The 19,134-nt window shown below is 43.3% G+C and overlaps 1 protein-coding gene across 10 annotated transcripts in view; it reads left to right on the top strand.

The window, feature by feature from the left end:
* The window catches only part of MYO9B (myosin IXB), a 41,684-nt gene extending 22,960 nt beyond the window's left edge, over positions 1 to 18,724 (top strand). For 2 of the 10 annotated variants that reach the window (XM_082297934.1, XM_082297932.1), the window contains exons 15-43: positions 550 to 625; positions 1,039 to 1,128; positions 2,158 to 2,268; positions 3,322 to 3,361; positions 3,816 to 3,938; positions 4,367 to 4,447; positions 4,643 to 4,753; positions 5,263 to 5,385; positions 5,874 to 6,023; positions 6,135 to 6,301; positions 6,853 to 7,794; positions 8,334 to 8,400; positions 8,741 to 8,871; positions 9,492 to 9,649; positions 9,756 to 9,946; positions 10,417 to 10,515; positions 11,022 to 11,198; positions 11,684 to 11,725; positions 12,261 to 12,372; positions 12,525 to 12,595; positions 13,059 to 13,251; positions 13,559 to 13,687; positions 14,269 to 14,374; positions 15,053 to 15,184; positions 16,120 to 16,243; positions 16,651 to 16,698; positions 17,170 to 17,309; positions 17,582 to 17,709; positions 17,859 to 18,724. In XM_082297934.1, coding sequence (XP_082154060.1) covers positions 550 to 625; positions 1,039 to 1,128; positions 2,158 to 2,268; positions 3,322 to 3,361; positions 3,816 to 3,938; positions 4,367 to 4,447; positions 4,643 to 4,753; positions 5,263 to 5,385; positions 5,874 to 6,023; positions 6,135 to 6,301; positions 6,853 to 7,794; positions 8,334 to 8,400; positions 8,741 to 8,871; positions 9,492 to 9,649; positions 9,756 to 9,946; positions 10,417 to 10,515; positions 11,022 to 11,198; positions 11,684 to 11,725; positions 12,261 to 12,372; positions 12,525 to 12,595; positions 13,059 to 13,251; positions 13,559 to 13,687; positions 14,269 to 14,374; positions 15,053 to 15,184; positions 16,120 to 16,243; positions 16,651 to 16,698; positions 17,170 to 17,309; positions 17,582 to 17,709; positions 17,859 to 18,295 — 4,499 coding nt within the window. In that variant the 3' untranslated portion in view covers positions 18,296 to 18,724. Of the gene's footprint in view, positions 1 to 549; positions 626 to 1,038; positions 1,129 to 2,157; positions 2,269 to 3,321; positions 3,362 to 3,815; positions 3,939 to 4,366; positions 4,448 to 4,642; positions 4,754 to 5,262; positions 5,386 to 5,873; positions 6,024 to 6,134; positions 6,302 to 6,852; positions 7,795 to 8,333; positions 8,401 to 8,740; positions 8,872 to 9,491; positions 9,650 to 9,755; positions 9,947 to 10,416; positions 10,516 to 11,021; positions 11,199 to 11,683; positions 11,726 to 12,260; positions 12,373 to 12,524; positions 12,596 to 13,058; positions 13,252 to 13,558; positions 13,688 to 14,268; positions 14,375 to 15,052; positions 15,185 to 15,605; positions 15,941 to 16,119; positions 16,244 to 16,650; positions 16,699 to 17,169; positions 17,310 to 17,581; positions 17,722 to 17,858 lie in introns of those variants that run through there. The other 8 variants (XM_082297937.1, XM_082297936.1, XM_082297939.1 and 5 more) reach the window with 6 other exon arrangements.
* The last annotated feature ends 410 nt before the right edge of the window (positions 18,725 to 19,134 follow it).

Below are 19,134 nucleotides of genomic sequence, written 5' to 3'. Positions count from 1 at the left end.
CTGCAGGTAGGGCTGGGAAAACTGCTCTGAAAATGCTCAATGCTCTACAATTGCTCTGCTGGCAGAACAAGTTTGTGGCAAAACCTCATCAGCGAGACACCAGCTTTGGTACTAAGAGTAAACTGAGTGGTGAAAGTGGTTTAGCATTCACGAATGGAGGAGAGATTGTCACTGTTTTTGCCTGAGGTCATTTCAGCTTTCCTCCTCCAGTCAGTGCAGCATTTCCAGCAGGATGGGACAGATTTGAAGGCCTATTTGTAAAAGTTGGGGGTGATAGTTCTGGTGTTCATTCCCATCTTATCACTAATTTTGATCTTCTTAGACCTCTGTGAAATATCAAATAAGTATTCAGGATTAACTACTAAATTTGAGCAGCTGCAACTTCCTTTCTAGTTTGAGCAAGCAAAGTGCTGTAGCTTGATAAAGTACTGGATAAGAACTCCAGACCCTTGGATAGATATTTTGCTTGCTAAAGTTGGTGGTTTTGGGGGGGTTTTTTGCCTGCTCATATCTTTGTCAAAATGCAATTTTTTGGTTATTTCCTAACAGGAGTGGTACGTCAAGGACCCAGAGTTCCCCTTGGAGAACTCCAGAGATCAAATACGCCGGTAGAAAAAGTTTATCGGTGAGAAACGCATCCTTAACCCCTATGGGGAAAAGAGCTGAATTGCTGAGTTGGATTTTCATATCTTTCCACAAGGAAAGCCAGTTTTATTTCTCCTGTCTTGTTTTCTTTGGCCTTTTTAATACTATCAAAACAACACTCTAGCTTATTTTATGTAAGACCCAATGCCACCACATGTTGGGGACAGCCTCAGTTCCATTTACCTCTGGGTTTTTGAGTTTTGTGTACTTGGTGTGTGCAGCTTTTAGCATTGTGTGCTCCTCTGCAGCCAGTCTGGGTCACTGCAGGGGGCAGAGGCTGGTTTTTCAGCTTTATGATGAGTAGGAGGCAGGGCCAGTCCTACAGAACTGTATCTCTATAGGGAGATTTGCCTTTCCATGGATATTTAGGCTTTGTACGTGTTCCTTTTGCAGCCGCTCAGTGCTCGATTTCTCATTTGATTGTTCTGAGGATTTCGATATAAATGCTTTTCAAGACATCATTTCTTTTTGTGAGAACAAGAAGTAAGTAGCAAAAGGCCTGAACTCCCAGGCCAGGGAGGCACATTTCCAGGACACACCGACTTTCTGAGTGTGCTCTGGGTGGCAGTGAAGCCGTGGGGCACCTAAAGTAGTGACTTCATGCTGCTTCCTAATTACTGCATCCTGGACAGCCTCTGCCACTTGGGGCAACAAAGAACTAAATATCCAATTTGGGTGAAAGGATTGGTCACAGCTTAACAGATCTGTTTCCTTGGGATATCTTAAATCTTGATATTCAAAAAAGTTCAGAGGTACCCAGGGAAGCAACAACCCTGTGTAATAATGTTGCTGCCTCTGTGAGCAGCTCAGAATGGGGAGAGCATCTAAGAGTCAGAAGTGATTCTTACACTTCTGTTATTTTTGGTTTGTGCCTCTCTGGAGAGTAAAGAAGGTAAGTTCTGTGCCAGGACACAGCACTTCACAAGCACAGTGCATGCTTGAAGAATGGCACCTGCCACGAATTAAGGACCATCCCAGGCTTACTTTGAAAAGCTAAACGTGAATAAGTTTGAAATGGAAATGAAACCCAAATTTTCTTCAAGTCTCCCTCTAACATCTTGTTTATAACTTACTTTTCTGATGTAAGTCTAAGTACCCTCATTTTAGTAGTCAAATCTCTATCTAAAAATGTTTACTCTTGGTTATAAAGAAGCTTGTATCTATCTGAAAAGGTTACTTGGCTTAACCAGAAGGGTTCACTGCCCATTAAGTACGTTTTGCTAAATTTCTCTCAGTTTTTTGAATTAGTGGCTCAAGAACTTACATTAAAAGGTAATGAGTAAGTTGAGTATAAGACCCTGGCAATTAAATTTTAGAGCACTGATGGAGTAGAAAGTGCTGACTTGTCATCAAAATCATTCATGTTTAGGAAAAAGTAGTCTGGGATTGACCTGCAACAGTTTGGAGCACACTTGGTGATGGAACCTTTTGGGGTTTTAACTCCTTTTTTCCCCCTCTCTCATGGCTGTGTATCTCTGTTTGCCACCTTTGTTTTGCTGTGGATCATTTTAGAGACATGCATGAACAAATCATCGCCAGTATTAAAGGACTGCCCTGGCAGGGTGATGATCCCTGTGAGCTGCTTCGGTCCCTCAGTCAGCTTCAACACCGCTCCCACCTCCTGTGAGTGCTCTGAGTATTGCTTTGAAAGTGCAACAAGAACCAAGCAGTTACTCCAGTCCCTAAAAATGATGCTTGTCCCAAGTTTGTCTTTTGAAAAACACTAAACAAGACAATTTAAAATAAAACAACCCTTCTGCAAATAGGCTACGGAGAACACCTTGTTGCTTCATTGTATTAGCTGAAAGTTAAACCTACTTCTCATGTAAACTTGCTTAAAACCCCAAGTATGTAGTATGAGTTTGTTGTTGCAAAATATTCAACAGTGAGATCTCTCACAAGGTGTAACAAATGTTTCCTGACATTCAGGGTGCTGATGCTGGATATATTTCTGGGTTTAAGGTCTCTACATGTGCAGTTCTGTGCATGTGTAAGGAAATGGATCTGTGCTCTGTTGTATAATAAGTAAATGTAAGCTGGGTGGCACAGAGCAGGAACCTGCCCTGTATCACAGAGTTAACATGCTTAGAACCAGGAGGATGTGAACTGCAGCCTTGTTTCTGAGAGTTTCCACTTCTTTCCCTTCTGTGTGTGGATGAGAGCTGTGCCTGAGGTGTGTGTCCTGCTCAGACATTCCAGAATTCCTGGTGCTGGGATGTGCATTGTCCTCCTGGGAGCAGTTGGGTGCTTTCACAGGGTTCTGATGCAAGCAGCTGTAACTCGTGAATCAAGTATCTTTATTTCATAGTGCCTTCATGTTATAATGAATTTAATGACCATACAGTTGCTAAAGAGAATAACTCACACTACAGTAGTCTGTATAACGGTGCAATTTTGAATAGCTTCAACTTCAGAGAAAATGTTTCACTTCTGAAAGTTTCCAATACCTTCAGAGTTTATTTAAGAAAAAAAAAAAATTGTTCTTGTTGCAGAGCAGTTTGCATTTCTTGCATTGACCATTTGTAAGAGATGTGCATGAACACACCCTGGTGCTGTTGTGCTCATTTTCTTCTGTCCTTCATCTTGCCTCATAAATTGCACCAACTTATGGCTTGCTGAAATAATCAAAAATCACATGTACTTTTTTTTCCTAAATGATCTTTAATATTTTAACAGGAAAAGTAGAGGTGTCAAGCAAAAGCAGATCATTCCCAAGGTAATCAGAAAATTTAGATTTCTCTTGGGTTTGGGCTTTGTTGCACTGTGAATTTCATTTTGATTGACACAGCTCACTTCAGAACTGTTTTATAGTGTAGGAAAGTTGTTTTATTTATCCTGACAAGCTCAAAAATACGTAAATGTTCACTTTAATAAGAATTGTTTAATTAGACCGGAGATGCTGTAAATGTATGATGTCACTTCCAAGTCAGGGAAGGCAAATGCAACGATTGTGTGATTCCCCTTGTTCACCTCGCACTCTTGGGTTAGGGCAGTGGAACAATTTCACTCTTAAGAAGTGCTTTGGCCCTAAATAGAAATAATCATGAAATGTAACATGCCATTGAATGTGGAACTCTGGGTAGCTGGTTTCATTCTGAGTCGTTTCAGATAAATATTTCCCTTGTAGTTGAGAGACTTGCACTTTGTTGATTATGAAAACTTCCTTGTAGAACTTGCTGGATTCCAAATCTCTGAAGCTCATAATGAGCATGACGCTGCACGATCGGACTACGAAGTCCCTTTTGCACTTGCACAAGAAGAAGAAACCCCCCAGCATAAGTGCCCAGTTCCAGGTAGGGGACACACCTCAGGGAACAGGCCCTCCTGGGCTGATGTAGGCTGGTCTGGCTTGGAAAACCAAGTGGGTTTTGTTCTTGGGATTTGTTTGAAGCGGAGTTTATTACTTGATTAAAGTCAGAGTACATTTTGAGATTGTCATTTATGCCATGAAATGTGTCAGTTCTCTGTACTGATCATCCTAGTATGCAGATCTAGTGCTTCTGCTAGAGCATATGCAAACCCTGCTTTGAATTCTTTTGAGAAGAGCTAACAGCACATACCAAATACAGGGATGTGTGTGCAATATGGGAGAATCTGCTTGGATTTTGTGTAGCCATCAGACCTGAAACAATCTGATTCTTAAGGCAGAAGCTGTCCTGCTGTCAAACACCACCAAAATGCTGATACCTGAAGAAAAACCTTTCTGAATGTTTCATTTCAGGCTTCACTTAACAAGTTGCTGGAGACACTGGGCAGAGCTGAGCCATTCTTCATCCGCTGCATCCGCTCCAATGCAGAGAAGGTAAGGCTGCCTCAGAGCAGAGCTGGCTGCTGAGACCCAGGGCTTGAGCCTTGTAATCTCTTTATTTCAACTTGTTCACTGTCACTCTGTGTGCAGGTGAAAGTTAACCAAGGTGTGGAAGGAAAGTGTGCTGTCCCTATGACAGCAGTTGGGCTCCTCAGGCTCTCACTGGCTGTTTTCTGCTGTCTTTTACAGAAAGAGATGCTCTTTGATGAGAGCTTGGTGCTGCAGCAGTTACGGTACACGGGCATGCTGGAAACTGTGCGGATCAGGAGGTCTGGCTACAGTGCCAAATACACATTCCAGGTATGGTGGGAACTGCAAGAGGATTGTGCTTTCAGGAATATCTGCTCTCTGCGGAAAACACGTCTTGTGTGTCTCTTCATGTGAAGCTCATGACCACTTGGGATGAGCTGTGAAAATGCACTGCAGTTTTGAGAGAGCCTGCATGGTAAAAAGTTGTAGTTAAACTGTTGTGTGAGTCATCTGCCAGTAAATTCTTCCTGGTTGCATGAAGGAAAACCTTCTGAGTGCAGTCAGTCAGTGCTGCACAATGCTGTCTCCATGTGGGAATTAGTTTTCTGTAAAACACTCTGTGTAGGTTTAGAGATCACGCACGGGTGATCTTTCCCATTAACACGAGGCTGACTGAAGCCTGCGTTTTACATGGAAAAATAGCTCAGTTTGGAGTGAGAGATAAGTACTTTCAGTTCCCTGTAGCATAAATGTCTTAAATAGATTTCTATTTTATAGCTAAAACACTAAACTTGGGAGTTGCCTTCTAACTTTGGTCTCTTGCTGTCTGCTTTTTACAGGAATTCATTGACCAGTTTCAGGTGTTACTCCCCAAAAATGCCAAAGCCTCCAAGGAAGACATTTGTGCTTATTTGAATAAACTAAAACTGAATGAAAACTACTATCAAATAGGGAAGACCAAGGTCTGTGAAACTTTCTGTAAGGCAATAAGAAACACTGATGTACACTGCAAAATTCAGTGCAGTTCATTTACAAGTGTTACTCTTCTCTGCATTTTGTACCTAAATTGGCTATTTTAACTCTTGTAAGTGGTGACAGAGGTTATACTTGACTCCTTGGTTTTGATGCCAGCCTGGTTTCTTGACTACAGTACAAGTCCATGTTATATAGATACTGTTTGGGAAATTGTTGCTCTTGGCATTGTCAAACAGGTCAATGTTTTCATTTTAGAAGGGTTCTGTGATTTGAAGGCTGTAAGGATAGATGTAAGTTTTAGAATCCAAACTCTGAAATTTAAAAGGACTTCAATTTTTTGGGCAAGCTGTCAGCCAGTAAGTTTTGGTGCAGTGATACCAAACCATTATCTTAACCATTATCATCTTATATCTCCAGTGAGGGCTGACAGGCTCCTGTTAACTGCTTCTTGATGAACTTTTCTTTAACTGAACAGGTTTTTATGAAGGAGGCTGAACGGCAGATACTACAGGATACACTACACAAAGAAGTGATCAGGAAAATCATCCTCCTTCAGAGCTGGCTCAGGATGGTTTTGGAAAGGAGACGCTTTCTCAGGATGCGGCAGGCGGCTGTTGTTTTACAGGTATCTCTGGGACTTGCCAACCTTATTTTCCTAACAAACAAACAAACTCTGTCATGTAACACTCCCCACCTTGAAGCAGCCCTCCCTTACTTCAGAAACCTCCCTTGCCAGGCATGCTGGCGCTCCCGCAGTGTCAGGATGGCTCTGCAGAGGAACAACGCTGCCATCGAGATCCAGGCGGCCTGGAGGCGGCACCGGCAGCGGAAACGCTTCCTGCAGCACAGGAGGAGAATTTGTCTCCTGCAGGCCCTGGTCAGGGGGCACCTGCAGCGTAAGAGGTAAAGGGGAAGGAGCAGTGTGACATGAAAACATCCATTGAATCACCTGGCTTCACCTGCCAAGCTCAGTTTGTGTGATGGGTTGACTTAATAAACAACTTAATAAATTGTTGCCCAAGGAAGCTGTGGCTGCCCCTGGATCCCTAGAAGTGCCCAGGGCCAGGTTGGATGGGGCTTGGAACACCCTGGGATAGCGGAAGGTGTCCCTGCCTGTGGCAAGGGGATGGGAATGAGACGATCTTTAAGGTCCCTCCCAACCCAAACCATTCTGAGATTGTATGAACTTAAAGGTAGTTATTGCCATGTGATATTTCAGTCAGTATCAAGTGGTCAGTGGAGTGTGGACAGTGGGTAAGTGCTCAGGACTTGAGCTTTATTCAGCTGAGTTGCACTGATGCTGCCAGTCCTGACAAGCAGACTCCACTGGGACTGTAGGCGTACTTTGGGTCTTATTGCTATTTGGGCTGCATTTAAGCAGCTGGGGTTTTTTTTGACCTCTGGGCATTCAGGGTTTCATCTTAAAGTGTTTTCATCTTAAAAATGCATAACAGATACCAGAAAATGGTTCTGGAAAGGCAGACAGCAGAAGAAAAGCAGCGAGAAATGCAGGAAGATAAAGAGGATGATACGAGCAAGGATGAACAGAGCGAGCCAGCAGCAGATGAGCTGCCTGTGAAACATGAGTCAGAGCCGGATCAAGCTATTGAGGATGAAGATCAAGCGCAAAATGAACAAGCTGAAAACCTGAACTCATCTGAGAAAGCCACATTACCCCAGAAGAGCACAGTGGAGGGCTCAGAGAAAGTAACCAACAGCCGGGAGAAGCGGGAATCCCGTCGGCAGAGGGGGCTGGAACACAATGACTTGCAGAACAAACATGTGCTCCTGTCCTTTGAAGGACCATCTTCATTGTGCCACGAGGAGCAAACTGTTTCTGAAGAGGCCCTGGAAGCTGCTCCAGTGCCAGAGAAATCCACAACACAAGAAGATAATGTCCTTCAGGGAAGCAGCGAGGGAGAGAAAAGTCCAAGTGAAGAAAAAACTCTTTCAGACATTCCACCATCAAGTGAGGTCAAAGGAAGTGGTTCTGTTCCTGAGCAACCACCTGGATCAGAAGCAGAGGGCACGGCAGCTGACAGAATGAAAACACAAAGAAATCAAAATAACCAAATAAAAGGCAGCCAAAGCTTTAACTGCCCTGAAAGGCCAACAGATCTTGCACTGAGTGTTCGTAGCACACTGTCTGCTACTGGCAGCTTTCAGAGTCCTGCTGACTGCTGGGCAGATAAAAGCAGGTGGCAGAAGGCAACCAAAGACCTGGACAGCCCCACTTCTTCTGCAATCCAGAGATATGTGGATGACCCAGAGAAGCTAAAGTACAAGAGAGAGAAGTGGAAAGGAAAGAGACAATCTGATGCTGGCCAGAATGATGTGCTGAGTCAGTCTTTGGATGGAAGGATACGTGTGGATAAGTCTCCTCAGGATCAGCTAGAGTAAGGGCAGCTTCCTTTTTTTTTTTTTAATTTATTTTACAGAAAACAAATATCTGTAATATCTAAAACAGAGAACTCCTGAGAGCCTGTACATTTGGGCCATGTTATGGGAGGAAATGGAGCTGTGAACAACTCCAGCTTTTCCTTGGCTCCCAGTCCTGCAGTGGGTCTGTATGGGCAGAATGTTTGCAGAAGCTCACAAAAGATGCAAAGCCTGCCTGGCTGAATTAAATGGAAAGTCAGGGGCTTTAGCTGAAGTAGTGTCTGGAGTTTATTTTCATGTGTCTTTTACCCATTGGAAACAAGGTTTTTGTGACCTGCAGTTTGCAAGCATCATCCCTCTCATATGACAGGAAATCTGACATTCCCATGCTTTTTTACTTCTCCAGTACATTTTGCATTTAAAAGTGAATTGCAAGAGCTGATCAGGGTTCTGTCTCAGATGTAGTATTGATATATGGGTTATTTAAAAAATGTGAAGAAGCCACAGATGTTATTAAAATATACTTATGTATTAAAATATACCCATCTTACTACAGGAAGAAGGGGAGTTCAGCTTCATTAAGTGACCTCTCAACACTGGCCCAGACTATTGCCATGAACCAGGTACTGATGCTATTGTACATATTTTTATAAATATTAAAGATTTGTGAATAATTGGCTGTAGTGTATTTCTGTGTTCCTTCAGGTTCATTTTTTTTTTGGCTTGATATCCTTGAAAAACAATCACCAGCAAATATTATGCAGTATTTTGAAAACTTAATTTTTAGTAGATGGATCCTTGATCAAAGCATTAAATATACTTGGCTCTTGCATTAATAAGCTAATATCTATTGAGTAAAGTGTTTTGTCTTGATAGAGCAAACTTCACCATTCTGTTTTTTAAAGCCATTAAAGGATCTATGTCACTCAAAATGCAGTTTTTGACTCCTCCTCTCTCTTGTAGCAATCACCAGATCCAATTGAAGAAGAAAAAGGCAACAAGAAATACCCTGTGCAGAAGAAGCCCAGTGACCACTTCCCTACCTCAGACATGGCCATTCCTGTGCAGCCAGCGAGTCAGCAAGTGGATGCCAGGTACGGGTTGTGTGTGTGACTGGCCTGTCTTTGAGAAAATGAAAAAAAAAGATTTTCCATTGATATTTGGATTGGGCACCTTGAGACTGTGATTGTGGAGAGGCTACATGAGTGGCTGTGTCACTGCTTCATGTTGCTCTGAGCATGGTATCTGACCCTGCTGAGGAACAGATTCTCTGCTTCTTGCATAACACTTTCTTTTTAAAATAAGAACCAACTTACAGCTCAGATCAAAGGTTTCTGTAGTGTAATACAACACCAAGAGAAAAGCTGAAGAACCCAGCAAGCATGTAATGCTGCTTCCCTGGTCTGCTGCAGCCTCTGGCATTCTGCAGTCCAGGGACTTCCTGAGCCAGAGCCGATGTTTTGGATATGTGAGGTGTTGTCTCTGTGTCTGCTGAAGGTAGTGCAGAATGCAGATCTTGTAAATACCAGGAAGTCCAGATGTGCTTTCACATTGTCTTTCCTTCTTTTGTGCTGCTCAGTTTTTCTGCAGGTTGGGCCTTAAATATTCCCCATAGTTGTGAATCCTGTTGTGGATTATTGTTAAGAGCCTGTTCTTGTAGCAGAGCCAGGTTCCATTACTAATGGGACAGACTTGTATCTGCTTTTGCATTCAGGTCTGCTTTCAAAAGCCCTTTGCGTAGACTTTTGGGGAAAAAGCCAGACAAGAAAATTGCAAAGGAGAGTTCTGATGTGATTGAGGAAGGAGATGGCCTCTCTCTCGTGTCTTGTGTCCTCTTTACAGACACAGGAGGAACCCAGAAAGTTTCTGAAGGTGAGTTTGGTGATTTAACCCTCAGCATGGTGCATCTTTTCTGTGAAAACAAATACTGCAGAATTCCCTCACCCTGCTTGAAAGTACAAATGCATTTCTTTGCCAGGTTCTTCAGGGCAGCCGGGCCGGCCCCAGGCTGGGGAGCGCCACGGGAAGGAGAGCAGCAAAGCAAAGAAGAACAGAACCATAAAGATCAGCAAGATCTCGAGCGTGTCCCAGAACTGGCGCGCGTCCATGGTCCGGGAGATTGCAAATGCCAATGAGCTGAAACACCTGGATGAGTTCCTCCTAAACAAGGTGAAAGGCTCTCAGCCATGATAAAATTCAAGTCTTTGTTCTCTCTTTGTGTGGAGTTTTAAAGCCTACTGTTCTAGGTGCAAGTTTGTGTTATAACGTAAGCAAAGGGGAATTGATTGGATGGTTTGACTGAGTTAGGTCTGTGTAAGGGCCCTTCCTATTCTTTTCTTCAAGTCTCTGAATGCATTATATTGCATTAAATACTCACAGCATTCATGTTAGTTCTTTGTTTACAAATAAGTGGGCAGCAAAAGTTGTATTAAAAAAAGCAAGAGTTGTAAGTAAAGACAGAGTTCTCTAAAGCCAAACTATGCGACTCTCCTATTTTGTATCATCAGCCCAGTGCATTAAAAAAGTGTTGTTTTAAATAATTGGAATGGTCGCAAATGACCAAGCCCATCCACTGAAGCTTAACTCTGTTCAGATGTGCTTTTTTTAACAAAATCTGATGCAGATGTATTTTTTTCTAGATCAATGACTTACGCTCCCAGAAGTCTGGTGTTGAATGTTTGTTTTTTGAAGCCACAGAGAAGTTCAGAGGAAACATCAAAACCATGTACTCTGCTCCTGTAAGTAGTAAGTCTCAATAAAGGAAAGTTGGCAGGCAATAAATGAATTGAGTGTGCAGGTTAAAGGCTTGGCCTGCAGCTCTTCCACAAGGCAGTTCAGCAATTCTCAGCATAGAATTCAGAGCTGAATGTTAGACTCATTTTACAGTTCTGCTCTAATCTCAAGCAGCGTGCTTTGTTTTCCTTTTCTCATTCACTCAGCCATAAATTTATTTTTAGAAATGGATGGATTTTGCTGTCTTCAGCCTCTTAATGCTGCTGTGTTTAAACACCAAAGAGAGGAGCCAACAGCTTTTTCAATATTCTTCTGACGCTGCCTTGTCTCAGCCAAGTGCTGTTGGACAGTGCAGGAGGGAAGTGTGTTCACTTGTTTCTGTCATGGGCTGTTATCTTTGACTTTGATCATGGCTGTGCTTTTTCACCTCTGAACTTAAAGATGTGAAAATATGAAACTGTCTCAACAGTATCAAAAACGAATTTTTTGACAAGTATTTTTCCTTCTTTAGAATGGACAAATCCATGTTGGCTACAAAGATCTGGTGGAAAATTACCAGCTCCTAGTTACAAACCTGGCCAAAAAAAGGGAAGAGAAAGAAGTCAAGCTGGTTTTGAATCTCTTTCTATCCCTTCTGGATGAATTCATCAGAGGATATACAAAGAAAGAGGAACCTGAGCAGCCCAAGGTATAGAAGTTATTCTGTTACTGGTTTATGGGATGATGAAACATTGTTGTTCTCTTAACATAAGGGACCTGTGTTACCTCAGAAACCTTTTCCATGGCATTCTTGGTTATTTGGGAAACACTTGCCATACACACATCATGTGTGTAACAAATTCTGTTTGCTGATACACCTTTTTGGAATTGTTAATTTTTTAACTTAATATTTTAAGTTAAGAATCGGAAAGTGTGCATTTTCTTTGGTAAAAACATAGGAGTCCTCTGGAGGTTTGAGACTTGGAGTTGCTTTGTCATCAGGCAGTGAGCTCAGTTGGTTTTTAGGAAGTTGATAGCGTGAGCTCAGACAACCCTCAAATCAAGCTGAAGCTGCAGGATAGTGTCTCGAATGTCTGGAGGTGAAGTAAAGTCAAGGAAACTCAATAGGGAAAAAAAAAAGGACTGGAATGTCTGAATTTCAAAGACTAAGGCCAGTTTTGTTTTCCATTGCAGCAAACCAAAGCCCAGAAGAAGAAAAGAAAACAAGATCGTGCAGTAAGTGCTTTCTTTTTGCAATAGTCCAAATCCTCAGGTGCACTCACAGAACACAAACACCCTTTGAAGAGCTTGATTTTGTACTGATGTTCTGGTTTGTTTTGCATGCTCATTCACTTACCTCTTTTATGAAGATGTGACAATATAAAACTGGTTTTTACAAACCAGAGAAATTGCTCATGCAGTGATAGGTGGTACTCAAGCATTTTCTTGTTTGTCCAGAAGGTCTTCTAGAGTCTAAAGGCTTTGTCAAGCATGAGCTGTTTAAAAGAAAACAACTACTAAATATTAATAACAAAACTATAGCTCTTGTATTGTACTGATGAACTTTAAGGCAGCAAGTCAATTATGAAATGTTCCAGCAAACCCAGCTGCCTTAAGGTAGGGTGAAATTTGGTTTCAGGGTGAAAATCTTTCAGCTGTAATTGTACAATAAAAGTGGCAAATCTGAGATGGGGTAGATGTTTTTTTTAAAAACAATTACAATTTTTTAAAGGCAAAACGACTTCACTGGTTCCTTGCTGTCTCTCACCAGATTGAAGAGCACAATGGCCACGTGTTCACGAGCTACCAAGTGAGCATCCGGCAGTCGTGTGAGCACTGCTCCTCCTACATCTGGCCCATGGAGAAGGCCTGTCTGTGCAGTGGTGAGTGAACAGACCTCAGATGTGCAGAGTGCTTGTAGCTGTGGCTGCCACAGGTGGGCCTTGGTGGACAGGCCGTATAGAAAGTGGGTAATTCAAGATGCAAAGTGTTTCAGTGTGATTTGGATGCCTGTAACAATTGCTCCTTTCTCTAGTTTGCAAGCTGACTTGTCACAAGAAGTGCATGTCCAAAATCCAGAGCAGCTGTACCTCCTGTGGGAAAAAGGTAAGGCCCATGGATGTGGGATGGTGTTCTGTGGTACCATAAGTGGTGCATGCAAAATGCTGCCTTTATTTCTCAGTAAATGAACAGTGAATGTCCAGGCACTGAACAAAGATTGCTTAATCAGTTCCCTCCTCTGTCTGTATGTACTCAGAGAGGGGCCCTGCAATTGCAGAAACAGAGCATTCTCCTAAGAGGTGATGCTTGAGCTAATTTAGGAACCCTTCTCTCAGAGTATGTGTGCAGTGTTGGACAAACTGATAAAGAAATCCTGCAGTGTGAACCATAAAGGCTCTTTATTGCTGCAGCTCAGGAAATCTGCTTTATGATCAAAGGCGTGTAGCAAGCCAGAATAAAACACTCAGCTGTAGTCTCTGGAAGCATAAGTAACTGTAGCAGGAAGCTGTGGCATCCTCTAGCTTGGGAACAGGAATTCACAGTGGGGTCACACCTGTATCACCTCCAGAGCGAGCAGGACGCAGAGCCCCGGCACTTCGGGGTGTGTGTGAGCGCCCTGACCAGCGAGAGGAACTCGGTGCCCGTGGTCATGGAGAAGTTGCTGGAGTACGTGGAGATGCACGGGCTCTACACAGAAGGCATCTACAGGAAATCAGGATCAGCAAATCGGATGAAGGAGCTGAAACAGTTGCTGCAAGAAGGTCAGGCAGTGTTGTCCACTCTTTGCATGATAACAGTTTTCCCTGCCATTCTCTTCTATCTGTAACTCTGTCACTTCTTGGTGTTTAAAAACCAGCTTTTTGCTGACTGTGCAGGCTATATTATTTTTGTTGGCTGATAAAAGCTGTTTAGTACCTTAAAATGACTATCTTTTGCCTTTTTTCCCTTTCTGAATTGCCATTTGGATTCTGTGAACAGGAGATTTGAATGTTTCTAATCTTATTTCTATGGGGTCTCATTGTGTGCATCAAAGAATTCAACTGCTCTAAATAAAACATTTCTTTACAGACCCAAACTCGGTGAAACTGGAGAATTACCCTATTCACACCATCACAGGGATCCTTAAGCAGTGGCTGAGGGAATTGCCAGACCCACTGATGACCTCAGCACAGTACAATGATTTTCTCAGAGCTGTAGGTAGGTTTTAAAACCATTCTTCAAACATTTCTTCTTTAACTCATCGTGTCCTTGGGAAAAGAAATTCTTAAGGTGCACATGCTGACTAAACAGCTCCTTCCAGTGCACTTACAGCAATGACTTTGGACATTTTACATAAAACACTTCTCAGGGAATTTCTCCTCTAGCTTACTTGATCTTGCTTCAAGATTCTTTTTTTACTTTTAATGTGTCACTTACAGCTGCTCTTTCTAAAAACTGAATAAGCATGTGACTAAGTTTCCTTTCAGACAGGGTTTTTCTTCTTGTTATTCTGAACCAGATCTGGATATACAGATACTTTAAATCCCTAGATTGTTTTAACTTCAGTGGGATTAAGGCACCTAGATAGTGCTGGAGGTCTTAGTATGTCACCTGATGATTGCTAACAGCAGCAGCATCTGAAAATGCAGGATAATTGCAGTGCCATTAGGGGTACTTTAACATTCAGTTAAAACACTTGGTAAATGAAATGATAGTAAGTCTTACCAGAATTTAGGTATTTTAGCTTTCCACTAGCCTCGCACAGCAGTTACAATCTTGTGTTTTCTCCCTTTGCGCAGAACTGCCAGAGAAACAGGAGCAACTCTGTGCCATTTACAGTGTCCTGGAACAGCTCCCACAAGCAAATCATAATACCTTGGAACGACTCATCTTCCATCTTGTCAAGTAATGAGTTTAATTTCTTCATTTGTAGAGAAACTGTGATTCTGAATGCTTCTTGGAAGCTTCCTAAAGTGTTAAACACCTTCAGTGTCAGTATAGGGGATTGTGCTGCTGGTTTAGAAGTGAAAGAATTGAAGCTGGTAGTTGTGCTCACAAACAGGTGTGTGGTTACTTCTACCACCTGGTGTATTTGGATCAAACCAGGTAAGAACAACTTTGAAGACAAGGTAGATCTCAAAGCCTTGGTGAATCATCTGAGCACCAGGATTTAGACAGAGGGGCTTGTAGAGAACTGAAGATGAACATATGCAAGTCCAGGTGCAAGAATAAATGGTGCTGGTAAAGGGGCTGCTCTTACCCAAGGAACCTGAGGATTTACCAAGCAGCCCTCTGAACAGGGGTAAAAGGGATTTTTGAAGAGAAGATGCTGAATCACCAGACATACTTTTGAGAAGCTACCAGATTAGCTTAACCTGGATGACTCCCTGATCCTTTGATACATGAAGTGTTATCTACTTAGTAGGTATGAGATAATTCTAAAGTTTCTTGGACTGCTGTACTTACTGAGTGTCCAAGAGGCCTCCTTACTTGTTATTTGGGAACTCTGGCGAGGTGTGATCAGGGTGTTTGTTTTCTAGCAAGGTCTGCTTAAAATCTCTTTCCCTGGATGTTGAATTTCAGAGTGGCTTTGATAGAAGATGTGAACCGCATGTCCCCCAACGCCTTGGCCATCGTGTTTGCTCCGTGCCTCTTGCGCTGTCCTGATACCTCTGACCCCTTGACCAGCATGAAGGATGTTTCAAAAACAACCATGTAAGTTTTGGCAGAATGCTGAGAAACAGTGTTTTGGAATGGGATGGAAGGTCAGTACCACTGCCTGTGTTTGTTACAACTTTATTTGGATCAAACTGTGAAACTGAGGTTCAAGAGATGTTGAATTCTAGCTCTGCCAGTGCTGCCAGTTTATACACCCCTCTCAGACCTTCCACCTGTCTCCATTTTACTAAGCATAAAGTAGGATGATCTATAAGTCTTAAATATCAGGTCTGTGTTTTTACATCAAGATAATCTTTTGGGGGGCTTGTATTGCTGAGATACAAGGCGTAATAAACAATATGATATAGAATTAAGCTGTCTCCTGCATACTTGGAACCCCCTGATGATCTCTTCTGCATGATTCCTTGAATTGAAGAAGGTTCTGTCCTTGACCCTCTCTGTTTTCCTCACCCTCCAGCAACTCTGGCTGTGAGAGCCCCTCACCATCCTCACTGCATGGCTGGCCTTGCCTCTGCCTCCAATGAAAACAGAGTTTGAAAAATGACAGCTTTTTGTAACTTCTTACTGACCCCCGGGGCCATAGAGGTGGAGAAGGGCAGTTGCAGGCTCGTTGTGTCTCTGCCAGCCTGTGCCAGCACAGGGACAACAGGTAGAAGCAGCAGGAGCTGTTGGCAGCTGTGGTAATGTGTGCTCATCACTGTGTACAGCCAGCATGGGAGGCTCTGGTTATCCCAGGAGGAACATGTGCCATTAGCTGTCACCATTACCTGTCCTGTTGTGCCTGCTGTGTTGGACTCTTCACCCCGTTACCTGTGCTGCCTGTGAGGGATGGGCCGGGACACTGTGGTCACACTCCAGCCACGTGTGTGTGACAAACACCCCCAGGCCAGGAGCAGCACCTCATCCCACCGTGCTTGTTTCAGAACTTTTGTGGTATGAGGCAGCTGAATAAGCTGTTGCCTTTCTCACAGGTGTGTAGAGATGCTCATAAAGGAACAGATAAGGAAGTACAAGATAAAAATGGAAGAAATCAATCAGCTGGAAGCAGCAGAGAGCTTCGCTGTCCGACGGCTCTCGTTGCTTCGGCAGAACACGGTAAGTGTTGAAATAAAACACCAGCTTCTTGGGGAGGGAGTGCTGCTTACCCTGTCCATCCATTCAGTAAGTCAAAAATCAATTGGAAAAAAACAACTGCCCAAAGCTGTAGGTAGGAGCTAAATATACAGCTGCACCGAAGTTCTGATAAATAAAGGGTACAGGGGTGGGAATCTGCTTTTGTACTGGTCAAAATCTATTCCCATATAATTTTGGCAGGGGAACTGAGAGTGTCTGACACGGCGAAGGAGTTCCTTCACTCCAGAGATGGCTGGTGTGCAAAAATATGCTGTGTTCTAGTAGGGCAAATACACTTAATTCTTTGTTTTTATTGTACTGATTAATACAAACCAAACTGTGTGTGATCAGAGGCTGCATATAGTGAATTTGGTCTCATTTCTCTCTAGCTCTGGCCTATAAAACTTGGGTTCTCTTCCCCTTATGAGGGGAAACTGGTATGTACAACTGCCTGGCTCCAGTGCATGAGTTTTTCTTATGGTACTATTGCATGACTAAAATACTTACACGGGTTGTAACTCAGTTTTAAACACTCTTTTGATCAATCAAGACTGCATGTACTGGTGCAACTTCCTCCCCAGACTGCATGCAGGACTGATTGCCTGTTCTGTCATCACCTGGTATTTTATAGACACTGTATGTAACTTACATTGGATGTAATAATATTTCTTATAAGGGACTACTAAAACTAAGCTGAGCCTGACAGATCAAAAAAAGGTAATAAAATCTTGGAAATCAGGTGAACAGGAAATTTCCTCTTACTTTTTGAAACATTTGTATGGATAACTAACAGCTCTTCATCAATTCCATCAGCCTCTCCTTTGACTCATTTGTCTACCACTCTGAAACTTGCAGACTGGTGTAGCTGCTTGTGACTGACAAGTGTTACATGTGAATCTGTCTTGCAGAGTAAAAGCTCTCAGGTCAAAGGAAACGACAGTGGCACCTCAGAGCTGGACTCGGTGCGTGAAGAGGAGGACGTTTGTGAAGCTGATAACCGGGAGAAGGAGATTCTCATCGATCGCATACAGTCAATAAAAGAAGAAAAGTAAGTCCCCCTTTACCTGGGTAGGCTGTGCCCTTTGCACTTGGAGGCAACACAGGTAGTAAAGCAGGATACCTTTTGTCCAAAAGGATCTAATTCTGTTCTGTAGGCCTTTATGAGGGGAAAAAGGAAAGTACAAAGCACTAGCTGAGAGAAAATACCATCAACATTATTATTTAATGACTACATGCTTTACCTCTGAACATGAGCTGCATAAAGTTGCTTGTGCCAGAGGTGCTGTCCCAGCTGAGTGCTGCAGCCTTTGTTTGATGCAGGGAGGACATCACTTACCGCCTACCTGAGCTCGATCAGCGAGGCTCTGATGAGGAAAACGTGGACTCGGAGACCTCTGCGAGCACAGAGAGCCTGCTGGAGGACAAACCAGGCCGGATGGATACCGAAGGTCAGTATTAAGGTAGTATGTGCTTTTTTTTTATTCTACATCTTTCAGTGCATACAGCCAGGTGACCAAACATTGTCTGGTCATAGTGGCTCATATCGAGTTACGTTTTAGGCCTGCTATCAGTCTCTAAGTATCTTGTTTCTTTAAAGCAATTATTGGATTACACTGCCGTGCTCAGAGCTCCAGCGTGCCTGCCAAAGACATTTGCAAAGTGCCTTCTCTCCCCCAAACCTCTTCAAATTCTTACTCTGCATCCCTGGCTTCAAGGCGCAGATACTCCTTAACACTGTCCAAGATTAAAGTGCCCCGTCGAACTCCAGTGATGCCAACAGCAAACATAAAACTTCCTCCCGGGATGTTCAAATGTACAGAATCCCAGGATGAGGTTTTCCCTAAGGAAGAGTCTCAGATGGTGCAACGGAGGGAGCAGCCAGCAAGGCGGACTGACAGCATCCACTCGGTGTACATTGCACAAGGGGCTGCACTGGCCCACGCTCAGGAACTCGTGGATGAATACGAACCAACAGCAAAACTCAAACGCAGGTTCTCAGACCCTTACTCTCACATTCCCTGTGTGGAGAAGTGAAATTCTTCAGCTCTCTGGACTCGAAGTTGACCACAGCTTTGGCTTTAACCCTTTGAAGGCTGTGAACTTGTTCATGGTCTTTTAAGTGGCTGCGGGGAAGGCAGCCTGGAAATGTACAGTACTGTAAGGGTTAAGCAAGGTTGTTTAAAGCAAATACTCTCCACTTTAAATTAAAACCTTGCAAAGAAAGTAAAACTTAATGTTGAATAAATACATGGGTTGAGTGTACAGGAAACAAGCCCCCCCATTCCGCTGCTGTGCCTTTCCCATTTGCCTTACAATGGACTCTCATGGGACCAAGAGTGAGTTTAGGTCAATGTGTGTTGCCTTAATTTTTTGTATGATTTTATGACAATTTTCTCTGTGGTTTACGGAACTGTTAATGTGGTAATAGCCTTAACTGAGACCAATATGTATAAAAACGTTTATTAAAACATTGCACTTTTAAAAAATACGTCTGGTAGTTTATCGATGTTTGTCTAACAAGCAACTTACTCCGAAGGAAGCCTTTACTCGGGTTACTGTTTTTATGAAATACTGATAAAGGACGGGGAAAGGGGAAGCACAAACGAGGCTCACGCGGGAGGCTTTTGGTGCTATTGGAGCAAAGCCGGAGCTCCCGTGCTGGGTGCGCTGTGCGGAGCCGCCTCACCTCTGTGCGGGGACACACCTGAGGGCGAGGTGCGATTCCCCATCAGCGCCTTGAAGCCGCGGCCGTGCCTCGGCCCCTCACGGCGCTGCGCCACGTTGGAGTGAGGGAAGAGCTCAGCTCGGCCACATCAGCCGCCACAGCCCTGTCCCAGCGGCCCCGAGCCGCAGCCGCCTCTGTGCCCGTGTGC

The sequence above is a fragment of the Coloeus monedula genome, assembly GCF_965178545.1.
Source record: "Coloeus monedula genome assembly, chromosome: 27".
Lineage (NCBI taxonomy): Eukaryota > Metazoa > Chordata > Aves > Passeriformes > Corvidae > Coloeus > Coloeus monedula.
Note: the sequence above shows the minus strand (reverse complement) of the source record. Positions and strands in the feature narration are given on the sequence as shown.